The following is a 20,227-nucleotide window of genomic DNA, read 5'->3' on the forward strand; positions in this document are numbered from 1 at the left end:
CTTTGGCCTGTCCCTACTTTTCCCCTTGCACATGCTCACTTTTTTGTCAGCTACCTGGAATTGTAAGTCATTTGCAACGTGTAGCCTTTAGTCAGCAGTTTTTGTCATGAACATTCTGTGGACGTTTTCAATCAACATTCAGTTAATGTTTTTTTTCATCAACATTGCCTTATTTGGATATATTTCTGCAACTGATGTATTTCCCCTTCCCATGTTTTCAAATGAAACCGAAGATGGTAACAAATGGAGTTAAGTTTAAAGACCAATAGATTTTTACAATAAATACAAAGGAGGATTTGCATTTCTATAACACCCTTCATGACGATCCAATCTATCTTGCAGTTAGTGAAGCACTTATTTTAATGAGCAATCACTGTAGTGAAGTAGAAAATACCACTGTTAGTTTTATTTTTTATTTGTTCAAGGAGATCACCAGTAGATAAAATTGCTAAGATTAGCTTTGTCACATGTGCATTGAAACATACAGTGAAATGTGTCAGTAAAATATTAGCACCTTCCTAATTGTTCCTGAACTGAGGAGTTCAGTAAGTGGTCCACATCATTAGTAAGTACGGAGTCACATTGTTGAAGAGTTCACTCCCCTCAATTACCAGTTCTTGTAGTGCATTCAAAGTCAAATCAATTGATACCTCTGTACTTGCAGCTTAATGCCCCATCTCAAAATTCCCTTTCCTCTCAAAGTTCTTGAACCTTCTCTAGTCTCCCAAATCATTCTCAGATTTCTCAGGGCACCAATCTCAAATACCTCTAAAAATACAATCAGTGGCCACTTTAGTATCTTCTGTACCTAATAAAGTAGCAACTGAATGTGCGTTTGTTGTCTTTTGCTGTTGTAGCCCATCCACTTTGAGGTTTGATGAGCTGGGCATTCAGAGATGCTGTTCTATACTGTTGTAATGCATGGTTATTTGAGTTACTGTTGCCTTCCTTTCAGCTTGAAACAATCTCAAGTCAAGTCAAGTCACTTTTTTTATTGTCATTTCAACCATAACTGCTACAATACACGGTAAAAACGAGACAATGTTTTTCAGGACCATGGTGCTACATGAAACAATACAAAAACTACATTGAACTACGTTAAAACAACACAGAAAAAACTACACTAGACTACAGACCTACCCAGGACAGCATAAAGTGCACAAAACAGTGCAGGCATTACAATAAATAATAAACAAGACCATAGGCACAATAGAGGGCAGTAAGTTGGTGTCAGTCCAGGCTCTGGGTATTGAGGATTCTGACAACTTAGGGGAAGAAACTGTTATATAGTCTGTCGTGAGAGCCCGAATGCTTCAGTGCCTTTTCCCAGATGGCAGGAGGGAGAAGAGTTTGTATGAGGGGTGTGTGGGATCATAATGCTTTGGGGATGCAGTGTATAGTGTAAATGTCTGTAATGGCGGGAAGAGAGACCCCAACGATCTTCTCAGCTGACCTCACTATCCACTGCAGGGTCTTGCGATCCAAGATTGTGCAATTTCCAAACCAGGCAGTGATGCAGCTGCTCAGGATGTTCTCAATACAACCCCAGTAGAATGTGGTGAGGATGGGGGGGGGGGGGTGGTGGGAGATGGACTTTTCTCAGCCTTTGCAGAAAGTAGAGATGCTGCTGGGCTTTTTTTGCTATGGAGCTGGTGTTGAGGGACCAGGTGAGATTCTCCACCAGGTGAACACCAAGAAATTTGGTGCTGTTACGAACCCAATAACTGGGTCACTTACCAGCAAAAATAGAGAGATCCATTGAAGTCTGATGATACGATTTTTAACAGTATTTATTAGTAAAAATACACAAAAATAATATCAATGCAGATATACAGATAATATACGTCGTCAATACTAAATCTAAAAGTGTGGGTATAATAATAATCAATACGAAATAAGCTCTATCGTTGTCTAGGGGATAATGTATTGTCCGATGGAAATATAAAAGTCACTCAGTTCATGCAGGCTGCAGCCTTTGGGGACCGCTGGGTTTGCAATGGTTGGAGAGAGAGAGAGTTTGGGAGAAAATCTTGCCGGCTTTCCTTTTATGATTTCGATCCGTTGGAGTCTCGTTGTCTTAGCCTTTCACTTGTGGCCTCTTCTTTAGCTAAACCGTTCTTCCGTGATGAGCCCGCCACCCTGGCAAGGGAGGACGCACACAAACCCTCACTGGCATTCGCTATAAAACGCTGTCACTAGATTTCCAGCATTTCTCCTGGTGTGTCTAAAGGGGTTGTTCCCCAGACTCTCTTTTATCCTTACTCACGGGGTCTCAGATGTCAATCAGGTTGGGATGATGCAACCCGTCAACCAGCCCACTCTGGTCATCCCCTGAGGGGTTTCAATGAATAGTACAGTACTCAATACACAATTCCGTCTCCAAGAGACAATAGCCGTTATCAATGGTTTTGTTTCGCTGAGGCCAGGACACATTCCAAACCCTGTGGATTCTCTCTCATTTCCTGGGTCCCAGACCCGAATTAATAGCGATCTTGCGATTCTCAAAAAGGAGGGGGCGACTTTGTACCCTTCAGCCCCTCAGAGTTGTGGCACATTCGTAACAGTGCTCTTAACGATCTCTACCGAGGAGCCGTCGATGTTCAGTGAAGAGTAGTCACTCCGTGCCCTCCTGAGGTCAACAACTATCTCTTTTGTTTTGCTCACATTCAGAGACAGATTTCTGGCCATTCTCCTCTGACCTCTCTTATTTATACAGCATTTTCTCCCACAGAACTGACACACATTGGATTTTTTTTTGTCTTTCACACCATTTTCAGTAAACTCTAGAGACTGTTGTATGTAAAAATCCCAGGAGATCAGCAGTTACTGAGATACTCAAGGCACCAATAATCAATCGTTCCATGGACAAAGTAACTTAGATCATATTTATTCCCCATTCTAATGTTTGGTCTGAACAAAACGGAACCTCTTGACCATGTTTGCATGCTTCAAAGCATTGAGTTGCTGCCACATGATTGGCTGATTATATATTAATGACCAGATGTACCTAATAAAGTGGCCATCGAGTGGAGGCCAGACTGGAGAGGGTGGGTGGTCTGCATACCCTCTTCTGTCTGACTTTTATGTACTCGATACTGACCAATGATGTAGACACTTAACTAACTTCCCAGTGACATTTGTGATGTTTGAATGATAACAGTTTGAGAAGTATTGTCAATCATTTTGTGTAGTGTTTGAGTTTCATGTTACTTTTATTTTTCTCCCTCCACTGTTAAACTGAGTTGGGGAGTGAGTGGGTGTTGGTGTCACTTTAATTGATTAACATTTTTGTTTGATAATGGACTCCAAGAAGTTATGATGGTTGTCAGCTCTGCCTCAGTGACAGCTTTCTCACTATCATTTTCAAAAGATCATTGATCCAAGTCCTAAGTCCTACCCCAGAAACTGATTTTTTTCTCTCAGAAATACATTTTATGAAATAAATCTGCAAATATCATTCCCATTCTATTTATATGAGGCATTCCTCTGTTGCTATCCTCAATATAGACCCTTTCGTTTCATTTATATTACGTATAAAAAGTACCATTTTCCTTTGTCATGCAGTCGATGACAAATAGTCCAGTTACTTGATGCACAGATTCCAGATCTTCAGTGTGCAGTGGTGGGAGGGCCTTAAACTGCGGCCTTTCCCCACACAACCTTTGTGGCAGCTGCACAGAGCTTCACACCATTTGTCAGCACATAGTTCCTGACCTTGGAATGTGAAGTCCGGAATATTCTGTCAGAGGCAGCCCTTTGTACTGAAAGACCAACATGTTTCAGGCTAATTGTGCCATGTTCTAAGCTGTTGATGTTTGTTTTAGCGCGTTTCCATAAGAACAGTCATTAGAGCACAGAATTATACACCAGATAAACCACAACAAAGACCACAGCACCCCCTAATCCAGATCTTCTTGGCAATCATCTGATTCAGAAGGCAATGAATAATGGTTTCACAGCTAGCAGAGTTTCCGAAGGGCAGCTGCAGTGGTGCTGAGACTCCATCTGTGCAGGGAGAACCTGACAAGCGGGGCCCTTCTCACCATCAGCCCAAGCAAAACTTGTCTTAAGTTCTGGTGCTGCCACTTTTTTCCAAAAATAAGACCATAGACATAGGAGTAGAACTAGGCCTGTTCGATCGTGGTTGATTTATTCTCAACCCTATTCTCCTGTCTTCTCCCCGTAACTTTTTGATGGGCTTACTAATCAAGAACCTATCAACCTTCTCTTTAAATATACCCAATGATATGGCCTCCACAGCAGTCTGTGGCAATTAGTTCCATAGATTCACCACCCTCTGGCTGAAGAAATTCCTCCTCATCTCTGTTCTAAAGGGATGCTCTTGTATTCTGAGGCTGTGCTCCCTGACCCCAAAAATCCCCCACTACTGGTAACATTCTCTCCATGTACACACTATCTAGGCCTTTTACTAAACTTTATTTATTAAAATATACAGTAATACAAGCAGGACACTTCTTCACCTTTATTCCCTGTATTAGGCTCACTCCTAACATTCCAATTTCCCTGAAGTTTAATCTTGAAATGTTCCATCAATGAAGTGTTTGAAATGCTGTTATACACAGTCCTTCAATGTCCAATAGCAGTAAGACCCTACACTGTAGTCTTTCCCCACAGAGACTTAGCAGTGACCACACTGTGTGACTTCAGTGCATCCTTCAGCACATACTGCAACTTGAGATATATCAATTGGCAGCATTCACTTCCAGGTATCTCCTGGCACTGGAAGACCAATGGACAGAATTTCAGACAAGTATCTGTGTATTCCAGGCAAGGGCCTGCAGAGTACCAAAATCCTACTTTGTACAGTGCTTAGGGTGAACCTAAACAAACACCACTGCGTCCTATTCCAGATGTTGGCAAAAACATAACCCACAAAGAGCAGCACACACAAAATGCTAGAGGAACTCAACAAGTCAAGCAGCATCTATGGAGGGAAATGCAGTGAACATTTCAGGATGACACTCTTCACCTGAAATGTTAACAGTTTATTTTCTCTCGAAATGCTGTCTGACTTGCTGAGTTCATTATTTTGCTCCAGATTCCAGCATTTGTGGTCTCTTGTATTAACTGGATGGAGCATTGTGTGGTTTTCCCTCTCATTACCAGGGATGGGTAGTTTCTGACGGATTGTTGCTCACTACTTATTCAGGCTCTATGCATTGTCTGATGTTGCCATATACAAAGCTGGCCATTGGAATGAGGAGTCCATGGGATATACCCTGCCACCTTTCTCTGGATATCTCAACATCACTTCCAATGAACACAATCCATTGTTTAATTTCAAAAGTATACAGATAATACAATATTCATGCCTGGTTTCATACTCTTATTGGGGCTAACACAGCAGCAAAGAAGTTGACATCATATTAATACAGCACTAGCGATCACCATTCGGGATTCAATTCCTGCCACGATCTGTAAGGAAGTTGTATATTCTCCCTGTGACCCCATAGGTTTCTTCCAGGTTTTCCAGTTTCCTCCCACATTCCAAAATCGTATGGTGAGGGATAGTAATTATGGGCAGGTTATTTTGGCACCAGAAGTGTGACGACACTTACGGGTTGCCCAGCTCAATCCTTGCTGATTTGATTTGACAAAAATGATGCATTTCACTGTTTGTTTCAATGTACATGTGACAAATAAAGCTAATTTATGTCTTTGAATCAATACTTTCTCTTGCAAAGCACCAATGTGTTGTATGTTTAAAGAGCAAACACGAGGAAATCTGCAGATGCTGGAAATTCAAACAACAACACACACAAAGTGCTGGTGGAACACAGCAGGCCAGGCAGCATCTATAGGGAGAAGCACTGTCGACATTTCGGGCTGAGACCCTTCGTCAGGACTAACCGAAAGGAAAGATAGAAAGAGATTTGAAAGTAGTGGGGGGAGGGGGAAATGCAAAATGATAGGAGAAGACCGGAGGGGGTGGGATGAAGCTAAGAGCTGGAAAGGTGATTGGCGAAAGTGCTACAGAGCTGGAGAAGGGAAAGGATCATGGGACAGGAGGCCTCAGGAGAAAGAAAGGGGGGGGAGCACCAGAGGGAGATGGAGAACAGGCAAACAACTAAATATGTCCGGAATGGGGTAAGAAGGGGAGGAGGGGCATTAACGGAAGTTAGAGAAGTCAATGTTCATGCCATCAGGTTGGAGGCTACCCAGCCAGTATATAAGGTGTTGTTCCTCCAACCTGAGTTTGGATTCATTTTGACAATAGAGGAGGCCATGGATAGACATATCAGAATGGGAATGGGACGTGGAATTAAAATGTGTGGCCACTGGGAGATCCTGCTTTTTCTGGCGGACCGAGCGTAGGTGTTCAGTGAAACGGTCTCCCAGTCTGCGTTGGGTCTCACCAATATATAAAAGGCCACACTGGGAGCACCAGATGCTGTATTCCACACCAGCCGACTCACAGGTGAAGTGTCGCCTCACCTGGAAGGACTGTCTGGGGCCCTGAATGGTGGTGAGGGAGGAAGTGTAAGGGCAGGTGTAGCACTTGTTCCGTTTACAAGGATAAGTGCCAGGAGGGAGATCGGTGGGAAGGGATGAGGGGGACGAGTGGACAAGGGAGTTGCATAGGGAGCGATCCCTGCAAAAAGCAGAAGGGGGGAGGGAAAAATGTGTTTGGTAGTGGGATCCCATTGGAGGTGGCAGATGTTACAGAGAATTATATGTTGGACCTGGAGGCAGGTGGTGTGGTAGGTGAGGACAAGGGGAACCCTATCCTGAGTGGGGTGACAGATGGATGGGGTGAGAGCAGATGTGCAGGAAATGGGAGAGATGCGTTTGAGAGCAGAGTTGATGGTGGACGAAGGGAAGCCCCTTTGTTTAAAAAAGGAAGACATCTCCTTCGTCATAGAATGAAAAGCCTCATCCTGAGAGCAGATGCGGTGGAGACGGAGGAATTGTGAGAAGGGGATAGCCTTTTTGCAAAAGACAGGGTGGGAAGAGGAGTAGTCCAGGTAGCTGTGAGAGTCTGTAGGTTTATAGTAGATATCAGTAGATAGGCCGTCTCCAGAGATGAAGACAAAAAGATGAAGAAAGGGGAGGGAGGTGTCAGAAATGGACCAGGTAAATTTGAGGGCAGGGTGAAAGTTGGAGGCAAAGTTAATGAAGTCGATTAGCTCAGCACGCGTGCAAGAGGCAGCGCCAAGGCAGTCGTCGATGTAGCGAAGGAAAAGAGGGGGATGGATACCGGTATAGACTTGGAACATGGACTGTTCCACAAAGCCAACAAAAAGGCAGGCATAACTGGGACCCATACAGGTGCCCATGGCTACACCCTTGGTTTGGAGGAAGTGGGAGGAGCCAAAGGAGAAATTATTGAGAGTAAAAACTAATTCCGCTAGACGGAGGAGAGTGGTGGTAGAGGGGAATTGGTTATGTCTGGAATCCAAAAAAAAGCGAGACCATCTCGGTGGGGGATGGAGGTATATAGGGACTGGACGTCCAAGGTGAAAATAAGACGGTGGGGTCCAGGGAACTTAAAATCACTGAAAAAATTCAAAGCGTGAGAAGTGTCACGAACTAGGTGGGAAGAGATTGAACAAGGGGGAATAAGACAGTGTCAAGGTATGCAGAAATGAGTTCAGTGGGGCAGGAGCAAGCTGAGACAATAGGTCTACCTGGACAGGTAGGTTTGTGGATCATGGGTAGGAGATAGAAATGGGAAGTGCGGGGTGTGGGAACTATGACGTTGGTAGCAGTGGATGGGAGATCCCCAGAGCTGATAAGGTTGGTGATGGTATAGGAGACAGTGGCCTGGTGCTCCTTAGTGGGGGTCATGATCAAGGGGTAAATAAGAAGAGGTATCAGAGAGTTGTTGCTGTGCCTCGGCCAGGTAGAGGTCAGTACGCCAGACAACAACAACTCCCCCCTTATCAGCGGGTTTTATAGTGAGGTTGGGATTGGTGCGGAGGGAGCGGAGAGCAAAGCATTCGGAAGGAGAGAGGTTGGAATTGGAACAGGGTGTGGTGAAGTCAAGACGGTTGATGTCCCGTCGGCAATTAGCAATAAAAAGATCGAGAGAAGGGAGAAGAATAGAGTGGGGTGTCCATGAAGAGGAGGAGGGTTGAAGACGGGAGAAGGGGTCATCGGTGGGGGTAGGAGAGTCCTTGTCAAAGAAGTAAGCTCGGAGACGGAGCCAGCGGAAGAAGAGTTCAAAGTCATGGCGTACGCAGAACTCACTGAGGTGTGGGCGAAGGGGGACAAAGCTGAGGCCCTTACTGAGGACAGAGCACTCTACCTCAGAGAGTTGAAAATCGGAGGGAATGGTAAAGACCCGGCACGGATGAGAGATGGAATCAGAGGGGGGAGGGAGGCTGGTAGGGTCAGTGGAGAGGGGAGGGTTGGGGTGAGAGGAAGATGGAGCCTCTGAGGGCCCAGGAGCTGACGATGGGATCCGAGGGAGAGGGGATTGCAGAGTGGTGGTGGGGGGGGAAGAGGAGACAGGAGTCACAATCACAGCATGTGAAGACCCGGCCTGGAGTTCAAGGCTGGAGTCGCAGTCGGTGGTTGTGCAAACGCTTTGGATCTGTCCATGTTCGTTGGAACCCGCGTTGATGGTGCTGGAGTCCGGGTTTTCAATATGCCCTGGGTCGCTGGTGAGGTGACACTTCACCAATGAGTCGGCTGGTGTGGTATACTGCGTCCTGTGCTCCCAGTGTGGCCTTTTATATATTGGTGAGACCTGACACAGACTGGGAGACCGCTTCGCTGAACACCTACGCTCGGTCCGCCAGAAAAAGCAGGATCTCCCAGTGGCCACACATTTTAATTCCACGTCCCATTCCCATTCTGACATGTCTATCCATGGCCTCCTCTACTGTCAAAATGAATCCAAACTCAGGTTGGAGGAACAACACTTTATATACTGGCTGGGTAGCCTCCAACCTGATGGCATGATCATTGACTTATCTAACTTCCGTTAATGCCCCTCCTCCCCTTCTTACCCCATCCCTGACATATTTAGTTGTTTGCCTGTTCTCCATCTCCCTCTGGTGCTCCCCCCCCCCCACCCTTTCTTTCTCCTGAGGCCTCCTGTCCCATGATCCTTTCCCTTCTCCAGCTCTGTATCACTTTCGCCAATCACCTTTATAGCTCTTAGCTTCATCCCACCCCCTCCGGTCTACTCCTATCATTTCACATTTCCCCCTCCCCCCACTACTTTCAAATCTCTTACTATCTTTCCTTTCAGTTAGTCCTGACGAAGGGTCTTGGCCCAAAACGTCGACAGCGCTTCTCCCTATAGATGCTGCCTGGCCTGCTGTGTTCCACCAGCATTATGTGTTGTATGTTGTATGTTTCCCCTTTAAACAAGCACTCCATGAAATGTTTGTGAGGCTATCACACAGGCTCTATACTGTGGTTCTTCCCACAGAGTCTTGGCATTGGCTGCACGAGCTTCAGCGCGTCCCTCAGAACATACTCCTCAACCCTAGAATGTGCCAGTCAGTAGCAGTTCAATGCAATCCACTTTTCCCATCTTCCTATTCCACTGCATTATTGAGGCAGTATTGAACCAAGGTCTTGTACATTTAGATAACAACTTGTGAACACTGTTTCAAAGAAGACTGGGGGAGTTATCATTGGTGTCTTTGGCAATTTCTGTCTCAGCTAGCATCACTGAATCACAGTAACTGGTCATTTAATCTGTACTGATGAAGGTTCTCGGCCCGAAACATTAACTGTACATTTTTGCATAGATGCTGCCTGGCCTGCTGAGTTCCTCCAGCATTTTGTGTGTGTTGTTTGGTCATTTAATTGATGGTTTTCTGTTAACCTTGCATTATGCAAATTAAATGTAATGTGAAATACTCTTCAAAAGTACTCTAATCTCTGTAAAGCTTTTTGGAATATCCTCAGGCTATGAAGTACACTTATTATGCTATTTCTTTCTCTTTCAAATTTCATTTCTTCGTTTGAACTTTTTTTTAAATGTGCCCTTGATTTTTTGGTATTCATACTGAGAAGTCAGTACCAGCCAGTTTCTGTGCAGCTTTGGAGAACATGCTCAGTGGGTAGGGTGTTCACCAGCTTCCTGCTCACTGCCCAAGTTTGATTCCATCTGTCTTCAGTGAGGGAGATTGGTATAGCTGGTATCAACTTGTGGATGCTAATAAGATTCTCAACCTCAGACTGAAGTATCCAGGGAGGGTCCCAAAGAAGTGGGTTATCGCACTTGCACCATACTCTGTAAATCAGAGAACAGTTGGCTCATCATTGGATTACACTAAAAATTCTACTATTCTTACAGCATATTATTCCTCACTTCTCTCCAATCTTCTGTTCCACTGTTGCCAGCCAGGAATCCTGGGTCTGAAAATCATCCCTAAAACCTCTATAGCTTTCCTGAAAGCTCGGTCTACTTCTCCCAACATAACCATAGAAAATCAAAATCAGCATCAGGTTTATTATCACAGCCTAATTGGGGCAGTTGTTAACCGGGCAAAAATATACTGGTCCCAATGTGTCCCAATTAAGTAAAATTGAAATCCACTGTGTGTGTGTGTGTGTGTGTGTGTGTGTGTGTGTGTGTGTGTGTGTGTGTCTGTCTGTGTCTGTCTGTCTGTCTGTCTGTCTGTCTGTCTCTCTCTCTCTCTCTCTCTCTCTCTCACTCACTCACTCACTCACTCACTCACTCTCACACACACACACACACAATATATGCACACAGTGGATTTCAATTTTACTTAATGGGCTGAAGTTTCATAGAAGTAGTTAAAAGGGTTTAAAAAGACAACCACCATTTAACTGAGCAACAAATTATGTATGTAAATGAAATGCAGAACAGATTAGGACACTATCAATGCTACCACAGTACTATAAACGTGTGTATTAGTTATTGACAGAGGGTCAGGGTTTATTTCCTGCCACTGTCTGTAAGGAGCTCATACATTCTCCATGTGACTGTCTGCGTGTCTTCTGGGTGCTTTGGTTTCCTTCAACATTCCAAAAAGATGTGTGGTTAAGGTTAGGAAGTTGTGGGCACGCAGTGTTGGAGCTGAAAGCATGGCAATCCTCACTGATTTGAATTGATGCAAAGCGCACATTTCACTGTAAGTTTCAATGTGCATATGACAAAATAAAGCTAATTTTTATCTTTAGTCTTTACTGTTTGGAATATTTTAAAACAATAAAACCCCAAAACTGCATGGCCAGCTTTCCTTTCCCTGTCTAAGGAACATAAAGAAAGCCCCTCTTGGTCAAACGAGTGGGATGTGAACGAACAATACAACATACACATCTGGCTTTCATTTTAGAAAACCTTGCTGTGCAATGAAGTGCCACTAACACCTTCACTTAGCACAGAAATAACATTATCAAACTCTTCTTCACTTACCAACCTAAGCTATACCTCCCCAGTAAAATTATAAAACAGCCACAGCTGTTTTTTTTCTCTGCAAGCTGTGAGCCCCATATGATTCTTGCACCTCCTTACAATTGGCCAGCAGAGGTATTCATGTTTCATGGTATTAGAGTGGGATTTGGGAAAAAGCATTTCAACATGCAAATCCTCACTCCCTATAAGTGGTGGTGGGAAGGGGATTGGTTCTTGCAATATCTGATAATATAACTTGTAAGCTTTGAACAAAACACCTGCTACTGATGAAGATTTGAAACATTAACTTTGTTTCTCTTTTCACGGATGCTGCCTGACCTACTGAGTGTTTTATAATTACCATTTCAGCTTATCTGAAATAATAAACTTTTCCCTTCCATCTGGTAGATTTCAAAGAGTTTCCCGACAACAAGTTTTATCTGGCATCAGTAGTCTGAGATCTTGGCATCCATAGACCTGCAGGGATTATTGCCCTGGGAATATGTTCCTTTGGATAAATATGAATTTTTCCTTCAAATTCAATTTAAAACAGAGCTTTAGATGGGAAGAACAAAGTTCCATTTATTTGGGTCAGATATACATCTCACACTGTGTCAGGATCATTTCTGGGACAAATTTCGTTCGGTTGTGCTCTGTAAATGGATGGAAGCATCCTCTTTATTTATAGTGCAATCTTAATAGATCACTTTCAGAACAAGGCCAGCAGCTAAAGACGGCTGATGTTCTGACTTGTGCAATTACTGGGTTGTTATTCAACCTTAGGAGGGGCTGAGATATCCTAAATAAAAGGCAAACCTGGTCTTAAGTCCAAAACTATCATCATGGAAAAAACATGCATAAACGGACGAGGAGAAAAAATATCCAAGGGCTGGCATGCAGTACCACCCCTCAATTCTTTAAACTTCGCCATAATAAAATAAAGACGTAATGATTGTCATTACTGCCAAATGAAGCAGTGATTAATTTTTACAACTAGAAGTGGAGAGAAAACTTCCGAAAGTTAGAAAGTCTAGATCCAGAGGCCAAAACCTCAGAATACAAGGACGTCTTTTAGAGCAGAGAGAAGGAGGAATTTTTTTAGCCAGGGAGTGGTGAACCTGTGGAATTCATTGCCACTATTGGCTGTGGAGACTGAGACATTTAAAGTGGAGGCTGGTAGATTCTTGATAAGTAAGGATGTCAAAGATTATGGGCAGAAGCAGAAAAATAGGGTTGAGATGGAAAATAAATCAGCTGTGATTGAGAGGCAGAGCAGTGAGATAGTTTTGCAGGACACACAACACACTGGAGGAACTCAGCAGATTGGGCAGCATCCGTGGAAATGAACAGTCAATGTTTCAGGCCGAGACCCTTCTTCAGGACTGTTTTGCAGGAAATGTCTCACACTGGCTTGACTTCAGCTAGACGGTTGCAAGAGCATGTGACATTGGATGATATGTTTTGGAATCCTTACAGACTAGGTGTACACATCAATATTTGTATAGTAAATGGTTACAATAAGTACTATTTATAAATGATGTTATTTTTCATATTAATTTTTGAACAGATTTTCTAAAATGCTTTATTTATTTCAATCTGTTTCTGTTATACATTTATTAATAGTAAAATGATGAATATATGTAATTAAGTAACGGGACTCATCCTTTTTCCTTAAAAAAAGCCCATAGTTATTGTTACTGATTCATTAAATCAAAGATAATCTCTGCTCACAATTATCAGGGCACACGAAAGAATATTTTTAAAAGATTATCACTAGTTTGGGCACATTCTGTTCACCATGCTTGTCCTAGATGATGCTGGCTTTCAACTTCCCATAAAACAAAGCATAAAATCAAATGGAAAATGCTAGAAAGACTCAGTGAGGTGGGTAGGTAACCTACTTCCATCAAGCATTAGCCAGTTCCATTCTGGGCACTAGTCTCCCCATCATCATGGACAGTGAACCAACCCATAAACACTACCTGACTATTTTTGCTCATTTTTGCACTACTTATTGAATTCTTTTACACACACACACACACACACACACACTTTTTAACATACGTAAGCACACACAGAGGACCTGATGATTGATCTCAACTCAAAACGTTGACTGCTTATTCCTGTCCTTTGACACTGCTTGAGCTCTAGCATTTTGTTTGTGTTGCTCTAGTTTTCCAGCATCTACAGAATCTCTTCTGTTTATTATTTATTTTAAGTTATTGGATTATATAATTAATAAGCAGAAGAAAGGCAGTAAATGGGATTACAGTGGAGTAAATGACCCTTTCTCTATGCTTCTATCAAACATTCAACTACAGTTCTGAACTGTAACTTTAATTTCAGTTACCTAAATCCTAGATGAGAACATCACTTGGCGATTCTATTTTTGCGAGTTTGATGCTGGCAAAAACAGAACACCTGATAAAAGTTAAGTTACCCTCCTGACAAACCTGGTTTGATAACAAAACATGTCATCACATGAAAATACACCCGGGTGGAATTCAATTGTTAAATGATTCCACTGCAGAGAGTCATGTTGTCAACCGTTTAGTCGTATTTACATTTCCTGTGCGTTGGTCGCAGAGATAATGTGGCACCCTGAGACCTCCACTTCTATACTGCCTGTGGACCTGCAGACAATGAGTTACAGTATTGGGGGGGGGGGGGGGGGAGAGAGAGAGAGAAACAGAGCAGACCTGCAAACTTTCACATTTTTCACTTGAATTTGCAAACCATTTTCCAAAGAGAAGAGAACTGCAATTTCTGCAGGTTTTTGCTGAATGTTTTTCATTTTATTCCTTTCGGCAGATTTCCATTGTCAGAGAGGTGCAAGGTCATTAATATATTGAATGGTTCCCACGTACAAATGATGGACTCTTGAGACCACAACCTTGCACCCTATTGTTTTTCTGCCCTGCACTTCCCCTGCAGCTGTGTATTTTACTCTACTTTCTGTTGCCTTGTATTACTTCCAATTAATTAATTTATTTATCACATGTATATCAAAACATACAGTTTGGATACAGTGAAATGTTCCATTTGCATTAACAACCAACACAACCTAAGGATGTATTGGGGCAGCCTGCAAGTGTTCCCACATGTTCTAGCACCAACATAGCATGCCTACAGTGTTCACCAGAACACAATCAGCAACAACAAAAGCTACAAAACAAAACAACAACAGCAAAACAAGCCCCTCTCCCCCTTCCGCCCACCCATTCATAAATACAGACGGGCCCCAATGTACTGTACAATAATTTGATGTGTAAGAACAGAGTAGTGCATGACAGGTTTTTCACTGTACCTTGGTGTATGTGAAAACTATCAACCAATTCCAGTTCCAATACTTTGAAATTAACTCTACACACAAAGTTGTTCACCCATCCTGTCTGCAGTGTGTATACTGGATAAAAATAAGGGAAATATATGGTTAATTTGACCCTACTTCACTCACCCTGCAGGTGGAATAAAACTGAGAGTCCTCAATGGTCTGTGTTCAGCCCTTTCACAGAGGCAGGGAATAGAGCTTTTTTGTGTTAGAGCTTTTCTGGCCTCAAATGAGTCCTGTTCTCTTATTGATTAGGGCAGTGTTACATTTAGAAGATAAGACATGGGAGCAGAATTAGGCCATTTGACTCATTGAGTTTGCTTGCCATTCTATCATGACCCTCAAGGATTTTGACCATGTGGGTGATTAGAAAGGTAGTACTCTTGCATTTGGGGACAGAATGGAGCAAAACATTGGAATTAGCTTGTTATTACAAGACAGCAAGTGGTCCCTCACGGTGGCTTCATCCTAGGCCACTTCCCTGACTGAGAGTGTTGCTTGTCAGTTATGTGGTGATGGTAGTGATAGTGAGAGGCAAGTGGGAACTTCACTAAAGTGCTACTCCTGCTGGGCAGTGACAAATGGAAAGAATTTCTGTTAGTCATGGGTTGGTGGGAGAACTAATTATTTCTTGTGGAGGAAGGATTAGAAGCTGGCAGAAAAAAGAACCATAAAATAAGATGATAAAAGGGAGATATCGAAGTGTTTTATTTTCTTGTGCAGAATGTTTAAATAAATATAGAAAAACCCAGTCACAGTGGGGTAGTATAGTTGAAATGCTAACGGTCTACACTGATAGAGCATCCTCTCCTTTGCAAAATCCTTGATGCTTTATTATCTAAATGAAGCTGTACATCACATGCCATTAATCAATGCAGAAAGGCATGATATTAAAATAAAGTCATTTCATATTAAAATCATGCAGGGCAATAGATATCCTTTTAATAAATACTGCCAGGGCAGATGGCCTCACATCTTTCTGAGAGCCATCACTGTCATTAGGTTAGAAAAGCTTTATTTGATTTTTATCTAGATTTCAGTGACTGTGTAATATATAATTAGTTATTCGAAATCTGCCATAAGACATTGTGTTGAGCATTTCTCAAGATAAGTAGTCAGCTTGTCAATCAGTACATATCTTCTCTCATCTCCACCTCCCCATCTCCAAATTTCAGGTGTCACTAATGATTACCACGCTCTTCAGAGATTGCAAAGTAGCTTGAAGGCTCACTGTTCTGTTTAAATGATACAGTGCAGTGTATACTGCACAGAGCCAGCATAAGAAGCCTAGATGGTGTAGATTTCATGGCCAATTCATGCAATTCTGGATTTTTTCATGTGGTGAGGTAGTCCTATAAATGCTAAATTAAAAAGTGAAATGTTGGAAATATTCAGAAGGTCGGGCAGTATCTGTGGCTACACATCCACAGACATTATCTTAGATCAGAGGCTTTTCATGAAGATTGGAAAATGTCCTGATGAATGGTCTGAAAAGTTAACTCTTCACTCCTCTCCACAAAAGCAGCCTGACCAGCTGAGTTCCTCCAGCACTTTGTATTTGTTCCTCTGGATTTCCAGCATCTTCAGAATCTCTTGGTTAATGGTTGCTACATTCCCTTTTGACTAAGTTCAGACCCAAGAAAGGGAAGAATTTTTAATGAATTCCTTGACTTTGCACTTGCATAAAACTATAAAAATACTCATCATCTTAATATTAACCACAGTTATTTGGTGAGTGAGTTTGTAACTAAGCAGCTTCTTCAGCTTTTACTTTCAATGGCACTAGCAATCCCTGTAAAAGCACCATTCTGATTGGAACAAATTTTATTCTCTGGTGCTTTACAAAGTTTTATTCAAGAACTTCATCGAAATTGAAATGAAGGATCATTCTCTGCAGCTGTATATTCTTTACATTTATAGTATCTAAATTAATGCCCTTCCCTTGGACAACATCGGTTATGTGGAGAGGGGAGCAAGAGTTGCAGCTTGAACAACTGCCGGTCTTCCATAAAAAAACCTTGTCCAGGCTTGTGCCCTGGAAACTTTCCATGGTCTATCGAGACTAACAGAGGTCTACACACTACAGTGTCTAAAAACAAATAGTTGTCATAATCCTTTATCTCTTTAATTCCACTTACTTCCAGTCAGTTTTCCAAACTATTGTTAAATATTTCTATAGCTTGTGCTTCAAAGCCTGATAATGTATTTCACAGCCTCTTTAGGATGGAGCTGGACATATCCCAGAAATGGAGGCCGATGAAAATGTGCTGATGTATGTGCCTCTATGAGCAGCCACTGAGAACTTGTTACAGTGTCCCCGTAGACTTAATATCTCCTCACTGGGATAGCCTGGTTACATGCATATACATGGTTATGGATTAGGGCTTAAATCCATGGCCTGCTGATTACAGAGTGAGATCCTTGTTGATCTTTAACTTGGGGAAACTATATGTAATTATCAGTATTAACACACAAAATGCTGCAGGTCAGGCAACATCTATGTTTGAAAATCAGCAGTTGATATTTTGGTGAATAACTTTCATCAGGACTGGAAAGAAAGAGAAAAGGTAGCCAGCCTAAAGCCAGTATGTGGTTTTTTTTTAACAAAAGGATAATCATACAAAGTGGCACATGGTTGATAGAAAAATGGAGGGCTCTGTAGGAAGGAAGGGTTAAACTGATCTTTTCAATGCTGTTGTATTATAATGTCAAGTTTAAGAATACAGATTGTTTAATTTTACTGTTTCTTTTCCCCTTGACACAAAGATTTCAGTTTCTGGGAACTTGTCACCAAGGAAATCCTTGTATCGCACACTCTCTGATGAAAGTATATGCAGTAACCGGCGAGGCTCTTCATACAACAGCTCCCGGAGCTCGATGCTTGAACAAGCACTGCCAAATGACATCCTATTCAGCACCACCCCACCATACCACTGCACTCTGCCTCCACGTGCCTCACTGAGTCCCTCTGCCTCTGGTCTACGAAGTAAGTATATAGCAGCAAAACTTTATCACAGAATATTCAGTATAAAATAGTGCTTTGCCTTCTTTGGAGATACTGCATTCCTAACAGTAAATGTGAAATTATTAGGAACTATTTCTGGATCTAAACGTTACAATAATTTCAGGAAAACTTATAGCACAAGAACATATCTGTACAAACCTTTCATCATATCTGTCCTGATGAAGGGTCTTGGCCTGAAACATCAATTGTTTATTCCTTTCCATGGATACTGCGTGACCTGCTGAGTTCCTCCAGCATTTTGTATGCATTACTCTGTATTTCTAGCATCTGCAGAATCTCTTGTGTTTAACTTATCAGAAGGATTATAAGCAGCCAACATGGCTTCAGACCCTGTTCCGCCACTTATGGATGACCATTCATACCAAATCTACATCACCCTCCACCCTAGCAGTCCTTAAAATCTTGATTCTCTTTTGGCCTAAAAGTTACAGCTATACTCAGAAGGGACATAATGGAGGGCTCACCCACTGAGTTTGTTTGGGTAGAACTCAAAAATAAGAAAGGTGCCAGCACTGTCATGGGATTGTATTGCAAACTCCCCCAATAACCACCAGGACGCTGAGAACAGATATTCAGGCAGGGTGGCACAATAGCCTAACAGTTCACATAATACTATTACAGGACTAGATAGGGTGGATATGGAGAGGATGTTTCCTATGTGGGAGGGAGGGGTATCCAGAACTAGAGGGCACAGCTTTAAAACTGAGGGGTGACCTTGTAGAACAGAGGTAGGGAGGAATTTTTTTTTTAGCCATATAGTGAATCTTTGGAATGCTCTGTGGTGGAGGCCGTCCATGAGTATATTTAAAGCAGAAGTGGATCGTTTCCTGACCCATCAGGGCGTCAAAAGATATGGTGAGAAGGCAGGTGTATGAGGTTGAGTCATATCTGGGATCAGCCATGATGGAATGACAGAGCACTCGATAGGCTGAATGGCCTAATTCTGCTCCTATGTCTTGGAGTCTTATGGTCTACAGCATCAGCAACTGGGACTCCATTCTTGCTGCTTCCTGTAAGGAATTTGTATGTTCTCCCCGTGACTCCGTGGGTTTCCTCCAGTGCTCCTGTTTCCTCCCATATTCCAAAAGGTGTATTGGTTAGACTGAGTAAGATGGGGACATGCTACATTGGCCCTGGAAGCATGGTGACAATAGCTGGTTGCCCCAGTACCCATTCAGATTGTGTTGGTCATTGACACGTTTCACTGTATGTTTTGTTTTGATGTACAGTACCTATGACAAATAAAGCTAATCTTTTTTCTTCCTTTCTTTCTATCTATCCTTCTAGATAAGGGAAAGGTGTAAACACAACAAGGTTGTTGCACTGGGTGATTTCAACTTTCCCAATATACACAATGGTATCTCCTTAATGCAATAGGTTTATTACATTGGACAGAATTTGTTACATGCATCCAGTAGGGTTTCTTAAGTCAATATGCATATAGTCCAATAAGAGGAAGGGCCATTCCGTACCTGGTGATGGGAAATGAGCCTCGGCAGGTGACTGACCTTTCAGTGGAAGAACATTAAGGGAACAATGATCACATATTCTTAATTTTAAGATGAAGACCAGGTTTCCAGCACCAGTCTGGAGGTTCCTCAGGCAGGTCTCCTATTCAGAGTGAATGCCTGCTCTAGCAGGATTGGTTGACAAATATTATATGTGTTACTTAAAACAGGCCAGACTTACATGGCACGTGTCAAGTGTTCTCAGGGCATTAATACATTAGCTATGGATAGAACTGAGAAATAAAATCACCAAGCTTGTGATTTTTGTTCAGGATCAGTTTGTTTTGATCATATGGTTTGCAGAAACATTCCTCTAACGTCTAATACCCAGTTGAGTGATGGTTTATAACAATGAAATCAGATGTGCCATTGGGTTTCTGTAGTCCTCTAACCTGCTAAGACAAGAATGGTTCTAAATTTGTAGACTAGAGTAGAGTAGCAATTACATGAAATCCTTTTTGACTTATTCTTAGTGGAATAAATACTCTGCCAATGAATGCTCTGAAATGGGTTAACACACAAAATGTTGAAGGAACTCAGCAAGTCAGGCAGCACCTATGGAGTGGAATAAGCAGTCAACTGTTCAGGCTGAGAACCATCATCAGGACACATCTCTTGTGTTTATGACGCTGTGCCTGAGAAGGCAGCCTCGTCTGTAAACTCTACCTTTCGCCCTTTGTTAGGAAGATGGTAGTCTTTCAAATCTTAATATCCAAAAGCTGGTCAACCGATCTGCCAGTCAGAATATGTTACATCTGCTTGGCAAAGTTCTTATTCCTACAGCCGCACCCCCCCCCCCTCCCAACTGGGCACTCATGAATGAAGCCATTCTGGGTTTACCTCCATTGCCAATGCTAAGAACATTTTAGTGGTCTTTATGTTTTTTTCTAATATAACTGTCTTGGTGTATGATACAGAATCATATTCATTTATTTGTCACATATGCATGAAAACTTACAGTGGAATGCATTGTTTGCAGTAAGAATAAACACAACTTAAGGATTATCTGGGGGCAGCCC

The 20,227-nt window shown here is 42.4% G+C and overlaps 1 protein-coding gene across 4 annotated transcripts in view; it reads left to right on the top strand.

Moving 5' to 3' along the window:
* Nucleotides 1-20,227, top strand: part of LOC132400777 (signal-induced proliferation-associated 1-like protein 2) — a 503,978-nt gene that overhangs the window by 445,673 nt on the left and 38,078 nt on the right. For all 4 annotated transcript variants that reach the window (XM_059982129.1, XM_059982126.1, XM_059982128.1 and 1 more), the window contains one exon: nucleotides 17,442-17,661. In XM_059982129.1, coding sequence (XP_059838112.1) covers nucleotides 17,442-17,661 — 220 coding nt within the window. The remainder of the gene's footprint in view (nucleotides 1-17,441; nucleotides 17,662-20,227) is intronic.

Source organism: Hypanus sabinus, chromosome 10 (assembly GCF_030144855.1).
Source record: "Hypanus sabinus isolate sHypSab1 chromosome 10, sHypSab1.hap1, whole genome shotgun sequence".
NCBI classification, from domain to species: Eukaryota; Metazoa; Chordata; class Chondrichthyes; order Myliobatiformes; family Dasyatidae; genus Hypanus; species Hypanus sabinus.